The sequence below is a fragment of the Gadus chalcogrammus genome, chromosome 19 (assembly GCF_026213295.1).
Source record: "Gadus chalcogrammus isolate NIFS_2021 chromosome 19, NIFS_Gcha_1.0, whole genome shotgun sequence".
Taxonomy (NCBI): domain Eukaryota; kingdom Metazoa; phylum Chordata; class Actinopteri; order Gadiformes; family Gadidae; genus Gadus; species Gadus chalcogrammus.
In genome coordinates, this window is record NC_079430.1 from 4,354,391 (window position 1) to 4,366,890 (window position 12,500).

General features: G+C 46.0%; 1 protein-coding gene across 1 annotated transcript in view; it reads right to left on the bottom strand.

The window, feature by feature from the left end:
* Positions 1-12,500, bottom strand: part of dcc (DCC netrin 1 receptor) — a 52,357-nt gene that overhangs the window by 25,372 nt on the left and 14,485 nt on the right. The window contains exons 2-5 of the mRNA XM_056578960.1: positions 10,299-10,706; positions 5,615-5,971; positions 4,553-4,703; positions 3,781-3,917 (exon numbers count right to left, since the gene is read on the bottom strand). Coding sequence (XP_056434935.1) covers positions 3,781-3,917; positions 4,553-4,703; positions 5,615-5,971; positions 10,299-10,706 — 1,053 coding nt within the window. The remainder of the gene's footprint in view (positions 1-3,780; positions 3,918-4,552; positions 4,704-5,614; positions 5,972-10,298; positions 10,707-12,500) is intronic.

A 12,500-nucleotide genomic window follows, 5' to 3' on the forward strand; every position in this document is an offset into this window, starting at 1 on the left:
TGTGTGTGTGTGTGTAAGAATGAGAGAGACAGAGAGCGAAAGAGAGAGAGAGAGAGAGAGAGAGAGAGAGAGAGAGAGAGAGAGAGACAGAGAGCGAAAGAGAGAGAGAGAGAGAGAGAGAGAGAGAGAGAGAGAGAGAGAGAGAGAGAGAGAGAGAGAGAGAGAGAGAGAGAGAGAGAGAAGAGGGAGAGAGAGAGAGAGGGAGAGAGAGAGAGAGGGAGAGAGAGAGACGGAGACAGAGAGAGAGAGAGAGAGAGAGAGAGAGAGAGAGAGAGAGAGAGAGAGAGAGAGAGAGAGAGAGAGAGAGAGAGAGAGAGAGTGTGTGTGTGTCTCAGAGATGCCATTGATAGCAGCACTATTAGCAGCGCTGCTGTAGCTTTATCTGCTAACGTGTTGCTCTAATTAACAGCTAACGATTTCCGATAAACATCCCAGAGGCAAGCGTAATACTACACACACACAGTACTACAGTACATTCCGAGACAGTACTTTGGTCTATGCTGACACTACTATCATAGTACTGAAACAGTCCTACATACATACAGTACTAGGACAGTACTAAAGACTGCAGTACTGTGGTAGTACTGTCAGCGGTTCAATGGTAACTACAGAACATACTGACCCGGTACTACCAGAGTGCTAACACAGTACTCCTCACTGACACATTAGTGATGTGGAACTGCTGTGTCAGTTAGTACTGTAATGTCACAGTACTAACATAGTACCACAGTACTGAAATATACATACTACCATTGTAATAACAAAGTACCACATTACCTACCTAGGACCACAGTAATAACATGCTTCTACAGTACTCACATAATACTGTGTTGCTACACGTATGTATGTATGTATGTATGTATGTATGTATGTATGTATGTATGTATGTATGTATGTATGTATGTATGTATGTATGTATGCATGTATGTATGTATGTATGTATGTATGTATGTATGTATGTATGTATGTATGTATGTATGTATGTATGTATGTATGTATGTATGCATGCATGCATGCATGCATGTATGTATGTATGTATGTATGTATGTATGTATGTATGTATGTATGTATGTATGTATGTATGTATGTATGTATGTATGTATGTGTATGCGTGTATGCGTGTGTGTGTGTGTGTTGGGTTGTGCAAGAGATTGTCATGGAGTGAGAGAGGATACAGAGGGCAAGGGCGAAGTTAATACAACCAATGTCAAGCACTTTTGAAAGAGTATTTACCATTGTGTGTCTGTTTGTGTCTGTGTGTTTGTGAATATGTGTGTGTGAATGTAAAATAGAGGTTTTACGTTACGCTTAACTTGGGATTATACTTTTTTACATAATGAATAAGACCATAGATAATAGATACAGTAGGCCAACAGTAGTGGAAAGGTGAGTACAAAAAAGTTATATACAGAAGGCATGTAGTGAGTATTAATACAATAAATGCAGAAGTCCTACCATGAGTATTAATACAATAAATGCAGTAGTCCTACCATGAGTATTAATACAATAAGATGCAGTAGTCCTACCATGAGTTATAATACAATAAGATGCAGAAGTCCTATAAAGAGTTATAACACATAGGATGCGTTTGGCCTGTGAGTTATCATCCAGAGTGCCGTGGGGACTAAATCCCTCCCTGGATTATCTCCTAGAGTGCTTCTGAACGTCGCTCCCCACGTCAAAACTCTGCGAATACAACAGCAAAACTAAACCTAATCCTTCGTGTTAACACAACCATATCCATTGTGTCTCGTTCTATCATTTTACAGAGTACCTGCGACAGTAATCATTTCCCTCAGGGTCAATGAAGTCTTGAAGGCTGAACTCCTTCAGCAGTCGAGCAGTGTGACGGGTAAAGGGATACCGTCACACCTGATATGTTATTAAATCACAAAGTACTGCTTCATACACGTTTAAGGAGGAAAATAACAGGGCCTGGAACATCAACTCTGTTTCCATTAAAATGTTGGACCATTAAAATGTTGGCCCGACCTTTCCGTATATTTTCATGTAGGAAAACTGAGTTGGTGTTGAGGACTGCGACATCTTTGCAACACGCGTATGAAGCGCTACTCTCTTATATTACAAAAAATCCAAGCATGATGGTTCCCCTTCGACCAGATAAACAGTTGAATCGGTCAACCTTGGCGCTGCTCGGTTCCTGCTACCATTCTATGTCGGGCCATTACAGCCCCTATTACATACCCTCCCACTGTACACCCTCCTAATGTACCTGGAGGAGGAGCCCTCTTCTGCCCCCAGCTCAGCGCTCTTCCCTCTGCGTTTGGGCAGTTTCTCATTTAGAGAGCCAGTGAACCATTTTTCTTGTGTTTTTTTTTGAGATAGTCAACATAGAAATCTATGCCATTTTGTCACTGTTACTAAAATAAGACCGTAATGGAGAGAAAACAGGAGGTAAATCCTATGTTTTTGCAAATCTTGGATAACCAATGTGTTGGTATTCCAGCTGAAACAGTGGGTTCACTTACCCTTTAAGACCTTTAGGGGGCTTACGGTTAGGGGGGTGTGTTGTTTAATGTGGGGTTTAGCTCCCCTTAATTCTAATTAACTCAAACAGTCTTTCAGTTAGTTGTTTGGACTTTCAGTTAGGTAGCTAGCTAGGATTGTTGGTTATGTAGTTAGTTAAATGGCCGTATTTACAGAACAGAAGAACTGGCTTTTCAAAAAAGGAGCAATCTGATAAATGAAGATTAAAAAACTAAAAGCAGCACCATTCCAGTTTAGAGTTTTTCAAGGTTAATATCAGATGTGGAGGTTGCAGGCTAGTTAAACATAGTAATGGTTAGTGGCTAGTTAGACATAGCTTTGCTAGCAGGCTAGTTAAACAAAGCCATGCTTAGCCGGCAAGTTAAACGCAGCTACGCTAGCAGGCCAGTACAAAATAGCTTGGCCAGAAGGCTAGCTAAACATAGCTACGGTTAGCAGATAGTGTCAGAGTAATGCAGAGAGAAGGCTCGGAGGGGACTACGCCCCAGGCTTTTTCTGGCTACGCTACAAACGAGTTAGCTCTTAATAAAAGCATTCCCTCCGGAGGAATAAAAAAAGAATGACATGCAGTAAGTAAAAATCCATTAGCACGTCATTAGCATTAGCACGCCCTGTGACAGGGTTCCCCAAAGAGTCTGGCTTAACTCGATCAGCCCAGATAATTACATAAAGAGGAGGAGAGAAGGAGAGGGGAGGGGAGACAGGAGAGAGGAAAGGAGTAGAGGAGAGGAGGAGAGGGGAGGGGAAAGGCGAGGAGAGAAGAGAGGAAAGAGGAAAGAGGAAAGGAGTGAGGAGAGAGGAGGAGAAAGAAAAGAAGAGGGGAGGGGAGGGGAGAGACATGAGAGGGAAGAAGGACGGAGTGAGGAGAAAAGGTGAGAGAAGAGAAAATGATAAGTGAAGAGAGGAGAGAGGAGAGGGGAGAGAGGAGAGAGGAGAGGAAAGAAGAAGAGGAGAGGAGAATGAAGAAACAACGGTTGGGAGAGGAGAAAAGCCAAAAGGAGGGATAGGCGTGCAGAAGAGGAAAAATGGGAGGTAGCGGAATATACTATACATCTATGTTCTGCATTTTCACAGCAGCAGCCACCATGGTTGCAGTATCTTTTGTTTTTAATGTCTAGGGTCTTGCTCATGGAGACCTTTACATCTGAAGGGAGGTGCTGGGGATCAAACCAGCAACCTTTAGTTTGCGGTAGCATGTTTAGCAATCTTGGCTAAGTAGCTCTTGTAGCTAGCCTGTGTGGCTAGTCTGTGAAGCTAGCATGTTTAGCTTACCTAGCACGGACAGCTCACAGGAAGCGGAGACGTTGTGGTTCTTGTTGGCAGCCACGCAGGTGTAGGATCCCGAGTCATCGTTGCTTACGCTGCTAATGAGCAGGTTACTGCCCCCGAGCAGCGAGTACTTCTTAGAGCTGAGAGAGATACCCGTAGATATAATTATACAATTTACACACATCTATATATATATATAAATAAATCATGTATATTTGTCAAGACCACATTGTTAGATTTCTCTAACAATGTTCACAGAATAGTAATTTTATTCACTGAATTTTGAGATTAAAGTCAGAATTCTGATTTAAATCTCACAGGCTGAATCTCAAAGTCTAACAAAGGGTAGTTCCTTACAGGTGGCCACCTGTAAGGAACCAAGGTCAGTGAGAGTCACTCTGGGACATAAAGGACGGGAACCACACGCTGAACGAGGAAGTGTTAGAGAGGGCCGTAGACGGAAGAGCATTAGGAATACATGAGATTGTTTTTAGAGTTCTGAGGTTTGACTTTATTCTAAGAATTCTTAGATTAAAGTCAGATTGACAGACAGACAGACAGACAGACAGACAGACAGACAGACAGACAGACAGACAGACAGACAGACAGACAGACAGACAGACAGACAGACAGACAGACAGACAGATGATCAGATGGTCAGACAGATGGTTAGACAGACAGACAGACAGACAGATGATCAGACGGTCAGACAGACGGTCAGACAGACGGTCAGACAGACGGTCAGACAGACGGTCAGACAGACGGTCAGACAGACCTGCTGGTGATGACCTCGTCTCCCCTCCTCCAGAGGTAGTGTGCGGGCGGGTACCCGGAGGCGGAGCACTCCAGCACCAGGTCGCTCCCCAGGAGCGGAGAGGCCCTGGTGGGCCGCTGGAGGAAGCGCAGCGCCCTGGGGGCTCCAGGCTCTGGAGGGAGGGAGGAAACTATTAACATACGCTCATACCAACCAGTCACTGAGTAACATGTAAAGCTATGAACGCATAGATAACCCTATTTATATCTATGTATCTATATCAATATATCTATTAATATATATAGATAACTACAAATCATCTATACACTATCTATAGATACATATATCTTTCTAGATACCCATATATCTTTTTAGATATAGCTATATAAAGGAAGATTGGAGACCGATAAGACCAAACATGATGACTCTATTGTCATTTCTTGATCTCTCTCTTCTATCACTAGTGACAGGTGAAGGCCAGCTGCTCATTCAGCTCCGGTGGAGAAAGTTGCCAGATTGGGACAGATTTCCCGCCCAATTGGCCCAATCTGGCCCAATCTGGCAACCCTTCCACTGGGTGGAAGGTGAGCAGCTGGCATGTTTCAGATGAACGGAGGTCTTCAGGACCGCGTCAGTACGAGGAGCAGGTGAATGAGGGTCAGCAGATTCATTATTAAGTAGAAGGACCGATTCATTGGTTTTATTGATTCATTGATCAACTGATTGTTGAACAGATGAATGGTTTTAATTGACTGATCGATTAATAATTCATTATATTGATTAACCGATCTATGGCGCAACTGATTGATCAGGTGTATTGACTTATTGATAGATGGCGCATCTTATTGATTAGGTGTGATGATTAATCGATCGATGGAAAACTGATTGATTAGGTATATTGACTTACAGTTAGATGGCTTGATTGATTGACTAGGTGTATTGATGATCAAAATCAATTGGCCTACTGATTGAAAAGGGTCTACATTAATAACCGATCGTAGGACCACCTGATTGATTAGGTGCATCGATCTACTGATCGATCCACAGACTGATTGATAGTATTGATCTGCTGAAGGGAAGTACCGGGCAGGAGGCGGAGCTCCACGTCGGTGCCGGTGCGCCCGCCGGCGGCGTTGTGGGCGAGGCATCGGTACGTGGCGGAGTCCGAGGGCTGGACCCCGCTCAGCTGGAGGGCCCCCGACGGGAGCACCACCACGCGGCTCCCAGGGGCCCAGGACGAGGAGGAGGAGGAGGAGGAGGAGGAGGAGGAGGCGGGGACGAGGTCCTGGTGGTTCCTCTGCCAGCGGTAGACCAGGGCGGGGGCTGGGAGGGGGACGGGGGTGGAGTCATCGCCTGGCAACACATCACACAGCAGCAGGGCGGAGTCCCCCAGATGGACGCTCACAGAACCCAGAGGGGCGAGGGACAGTCTCAGAGGACCTGGGGGGGAGAGAGAGAGAGAGAGAGAGAGAGAGAGAGAGAGAGAGAGAGAGAGAGAGAGAGAGAGAGAGAGAGAGAGGGAGAGGGAGAGGGAGAGGGAGAGGGAGAGAGAGAGAGAGAGAGAGAGAGAGAGAGAGAGAGAGAGGTTACAAGGGCAGTGCTCAACAGCGAGAGAGAATAACCTCCCAGATGAAGATAACCCCAGACTGCCATGTACGCCGTCACATAACTATAGCTGCGTAGAGATCTTCATCTACAGCTCCAGCTCCATCTGCAGCTACAGCCAGGGATGGACTGGGATCAAAATCAACTCTGGCATTTTGTCCCAGACCAGACCGCCACAATCTTCTGCTTGCGTGCACATTTGTTTTGTGCGCTCAAAGCGCCGCCTGTTCAGAGGTTTCAGTGTGTCTGCCAGCAGCAGAAGGGCCCTGAAACATTCATCACTGGGCTGCCAAGGTTTCGGAATAATCCGGATCTAATCCTTATCCCAATCATAAAAGAATGAATATAAATAAAAGAGCATCGGGCCACCAGAGGAATAATTGACCTGCTGGTGAATGATCATCATGTTCGGGACATTCCGTCCCAGACCGAGGCCAGCCCCTCAGGGACCATGGCAACAGCGTTGGCTTTTGAGTCGGCATTCCTTGATTAACTAACTTTAATCTGGAACGACCGTCACGGCACGACCCTACAGGTTAACACCACTGAACCCTACAGGTTAACACCACCCTACAGGTTAACACCACTGAACCCTACAGGTTAACACCACCCTACAGGTTAACACCACTGGACCCTACAGGTTAACACCACTGAACCCTACATGTTAACACCACTGAACCCTACAGGTTAACACCACTGGACCCTACAGGTTAACACCACTGAACCCTACAGGTTAACACCACCCTACATGTTAACACCACTGGACCCTACAGGTTAACACCACTGAACCCTACAGGTTAACACGACCCTGCAGGTTAACACCACTGGACCCTACAGGTTAACACCACTGAACCCTACATGTTAACACCACTGAACCCTACAGGTTAACACCACTGGACCCTACAGGTTAACACCACTGAACCCTACAGGTTAACACCACTGGACCCTACAGGTTAACACCACCCTACAGGTTAACACCACTGAACCCTACAGGTTAACACCACCCTACAGGTTAACACCACTGGACCCTACAGGTTAACACCACCCTACAGGTTAACACCACTGAACCCTACATGTTAACACAACCCTACAGGTTAACACCACTGGACCCTACAGGTTAACACCACTGGACCCTACAGGTTAACACAACCCTACAGGTTAACACCACTGGACCCTACAGGTTAACACCACTGAACCCTACAGGTTAACACCACTGGACCCTACAGGTTAACACCACTGAACCCTACAGGTTAACACCACTGAACCCTACAGGTTAACACCACTGAACCCTACAGGTTAACACCACCCTACAGGTTAACACGACCCTACAGGTTAACACCACTGGACCCTACAGGTTAACACCACTAAATTCTACGCGTTGACACGCACAATTCGGTCACCTTAACGCAACACTTCCATTAGTTCTATCAGACATCATGCTTATGTCCATCCATTAACATGGTGCTCCTCAGCTCACAGTGCTACAGCGATGTTCACCACTACGGTGTGGCTGCAGTCAGCTCAGTGCGCTCTGCTCCATCGGGGAATGGGGCTGAGCATCGTACGATTATATCGAAAAAGATGTATTATTTTAAATTAAAAAAACACTTAATATTTCCATTCGATCGTAGCGGTCGTTCAGTAATCTTCCAGTATAGTGTATTTATGTATAATAGTGTAAGCTATTATCAATGTCGTCCGTCCCTAGTAGTAATAGTGTAAGCTATTATCAACACCGTCTGTCCCCAATAGTAGTAATAGTGTAGGCTATTATCACCAACAGTTTTTTTTCGAATTCGAAGGCTCTGAGGAAGAGCGCTGAGGGGTGAGTTGGAAATGTTTTCAGAACAGGCTGTGAGCCTTTTTGTAAAACAGAAGGAAATTGAGGTCAGGAATGAGGTGGAGGTCTGGCGTGAGAGCGGGTGCAGAGGTTCATTAACGTGAGTCTCATGCTCAATGCCGCTCTGAAAACAGATCCGTTTGGAACATTTGGCAGCATCTGTCTGAATAGCCCGTCTAGTTTCCACACTCTTATTTTGCAGATGTGCTGCAGAATGAAGGCAAGGAGCCCAGTGGGGAAGGGGTTTCAACATGTCACTGGGCTCAGTATCAAGTCAAACATCATCTGCATGTACAACTACACCTACAGAATCTCCTACATATACAGCTATGGCTACATCTACATAAACTGCTACAGCTACATCTACTTCTACAGCTAAATCTATACAGCCACAGCTACATACATAAACATACACATATACATCTACATCTCAATCTACATATACAGCTACAGCTAAATTAACATCTACATCAACATATACATCTACATATGCATCTCAATCTACCTATACAGCCTCAACTACATCAACATCTATTTCTATGATTACATCTAAATCTACAGCTACAGCCTATATATATACCTATATATGCATCTACATATATAACTATACATTCAGCTATGTCTATATAATCTACTAGCGATATAAAGATATTTCTGTGGCTGTAACTATATACCTATATCTATATCTAAATCAATACTATATACTACACAAGCGATATACCTTATATACACACAGGCACACAGATAAACACTTAACCTAACTGATGTGTCTTACTGTGTGTGTTTATGTGTGCGTGTGCGTTTCTATATGTTGGTGTGTTAATCTTGAACAGGGTCCTTGCTCAGCATTCTGCTGATCGCTAGCGGGAGCAGATTAGCGTTAGTGAAGCAACAACCGTGGCTAATGCTATCGGATAATGAGTTTAATAATAGTGAGGAGGAGGGGAGAGGAGAGGAGTGGAGAGGAGAGAGGAGAAGAGGAGAAAGGAGAGAGGAGGAGAAGAGGAGAGGAGGGAGTATAGAGAGGAGAGGGCAGAGTAGAGAGGAGAGAAGAGAGAAAAAAAGAGAGAAGAGGATGGAGGATAGAGGAGAGTGGAGAGGGAAGGGGGGAACTAGGAGGGGGCAGAGGAAAGAGGCCTGAGGAGAAAGCTGAAGTGACTAATGCAGATGTCGTCGTGTTGCATTCACAGGGCTCCAACAAACACCACCTCCAAACGACACACACGCACACACACACAGAACAAATGCGTCATCGTGAATTACGTGACCTAACCCCCTGATTTCATGTTTTAAATACATCATCTGTTATGCCTAATTTATCTCCTCTTAGTGCGTGTTGACAAAGTTGACCCTGATCTGATCTCGTGTTTGTCTGAAGTCAAGTTAGCCGAGCTATGCATAGTTTATCTGCTGTTAAGTTGAGTAGTTCATCACGTGGGAGCGTGTCTATGTTCCCCGGGTCCTATGTTCCCCGGGTCCTATGTTCCCCGGTTCCCATGTTCCCCGGGTCCTATGTTCCCCTCTTTGTATGAGACTGGGGAGCATAGGACCCTTTTTAAAAAAAAGGGTCCTATGTTCCCCGCTTTTCCCAAAAAGGGTCCTATGTTCCCCGATATGTATGTGACCGGGGAACATAGGACCCTTTTTTTAAAAAAGGGTCCTATGTTCCCCGGTCTGGTACTTTTTCCACCATTTCTGCCAATTTCCGGCCGAGATAACTACGATTGCATGTCTTTACCTTTGGTGGAAGAAGGTGAGACGCCGGAGAACCTGACGCAGTCTATTCATACGCTGGTAAACAAACCCCGAGAAGCCCAATCCCTACAAGAGCTCCCCGTGCTACAGCCATCCGGAGGCGCACAGAGCTTTTGGCCGTGATATTATTTTACAATTATATTATATTATATACTATTATATAAAGAGCTCCGGGAGTCGCAAACGGCAACAATCACTTTCTCCTCCATGCTGCAGTTCAACCCGGACTGCGCTGCACTGAGTTGTTGTTGTGGTGTTAACGCTGTTGAACGCCGACTGGCTGTCATCACGCGAATGTCGCGTCAAAGTTTAAATAATTTTAAAGATTGATAGATTGCGGGGAACATAGGACCCTTTTCCCAGAAAAGGGTCCTATGTTCCCCGCTTTTCCCAAAAAGGGTCCTATGCTCCCCGGTATGTATGGCTACAGGGGAACATAGGACCCTTTTTGGGAAAAACGGGGAACATAGGACCCGGGGAACATAGGACCCGGGGAACATAGGGATGACCCCCATCACGTGCTACGCTAGCTTAGCTTCAGTGGTTTGTGTGTGCGCTGTTGCTCACCGGCGACGGCCACGCGCGCGGTGCGGCTGGCGATGGTGCCCAGTCCCTCCACGCTGGCCAGGCACTGGTAGCCGCCCTCGTCGGGCCGGTGGTGGCGGGCGTGCACCACGTCCCGCACCACCAGGGACCCGTTGGCCAGCTGGTGGCGCCGGTCGTCCACCAGGCCGGCCAGAGGCACTCCGTCCTTCCGCCACGAGATGACCACCACCGGGGAGTAGGAGTAGGAGGCGGAGGAGGTGGAGGAGGAGGAGGAGGAGGAGGAGGGAAGGTCAACGTGAGCTTGGCAGTCGAGCCGAAGCACGGCGCCGCGTGTGGTCACCGTGTCTTGGGGCTCATGGGAGAATCGCAGGTCGGCGAAGGGCCCGCTGCTGTCCCACGAAGAGGAGGAGGAGGAAGAGTCTTCTTCGGCTGTTGGTAGGGAGATAGCGCTGTGTTAGTTTCCATGGCAACAGACAGCAGCTCGAAACATGCCCCCGAGACCCCCAAAAATTTCATCAACATATATTTACATATTTATTCCGCCGCGCAGAGAATAACTTCCTGACTTCTAATTTAAAAAACAAACAAACACAGAAAAAGCAATCAATTACAGTCTGTTCTCTTCTGCAGCTAGTCTGTCCTTTATCACAGCTACAGACTGTCCTCTAACACAGCTACATTCTGTCCTTTATCACAGCTACGGGCTCTCCTCTAACACAGCTAGTCGGCACTCATCACAGATACCGTCTGTCTTTTATCAGTTACTTTCTGTCTTTTGTGGTAGCTACAGTCTGCCCTGTATCAGTAACTGTCTGTTTTTTATCAGATACATTCTGTCCTTCATCACAGCCACAGCAGGTATTTATGACAGCTATAGTCTGTCCTTAACCACAGTTACAGTCTTTCCTTTATTACAACCACCGTCAGTCTAAACTTTATCAAAGCAGTCCTTTATCACAGATATAAGATATAGAGACACAGATAAGCGCAGTCACAGACATCAGGGGATGGTTAGATGGATATGAACAACATACAACCAACCTAGTTGAGATAGACACACAGAAAGACAGAGAGAGAGAGAGAGAGAGAGAGAGAGAGAGAGAGAGAGAGAGAGGGAGAGAGAGAGGGAGAGAGAGAGAGAGAGAGAGAGAGCGAGCGAGCGAGCGAACGAGCGGGAGACGAGAATAATGTAGAATATAGCACATCAGAGTAGTCCACAGAGAGTATGTTTGTTGTAAACAGCGTAGTGCCGGCTTGCTCCAGGGCACTATGCCAGAGTTTGACCCTAACAACCCCCCTTGGTTCTGCCTCTCTCAGCGATGCTTGTTTTTATCATTGCTCCTCGGGCTAGTGGCTGCTGAGCTCAGGAAGACACCCAGGCCCACACCGCTGAGCTGCACTCCTCCATCGTTAGGACGATTTACATTCCAGCAAGTGTTGTGTACTTTATTCTGCAGAGCGCACGCTGGTGAGCTCAAACACAGATAGATGAATATGTATGCACGGTATGCATTATTTACGGTATATGTTACCGAATACATTTAGAAGCCATTTAATAAGTCAAAAACACACCCACCCACGCACACCCACAGACCCGCACGCCTACACACACACCCACGCACACCTACACACACACCCACGCACACCTACGCACAAACACCTACACACGCAGGCATACAAACACAGATACACACGCAGAAACACACACAAACCCACTCACCCACGCACATACAAAAAGACACACACACAAACACACACAAACACACATAAACACACACACACACACACACACACACACACTCTCTTTCTCTCTTTATCTCTCTCTCTATAATATACTTGCAAATAAACATTTTCATACAAAGTTGTTTTGAATGAAGCAATGCTGGTTGTTATGTAAGGGATAATGTACAGCGGTCATTATAGCAAAACTAACTGCTTCAGGGTGATTCAAGACAAAAGAAAAGTATTGATTAAACATTAAAAAAACAATAGTCTGTTTGATGCTCTGGCTTGAGGCTGGTCGTGAGTCCTGATCAGAGCTGCGGCAGTCTTACAGCCACAGCAGCTGTCTGCTCTGTAAGGGATCAGGTGCAGCAAGCCGGTCATTATCACAGAATAAACACAGGCTGATGCCGTCTATGACGTGACGTCCAACTCAAGAAATCAATACTTTGACCAAAAATATAACAAAGAAAAAATAATTTTCCACAAAATACAATAGTC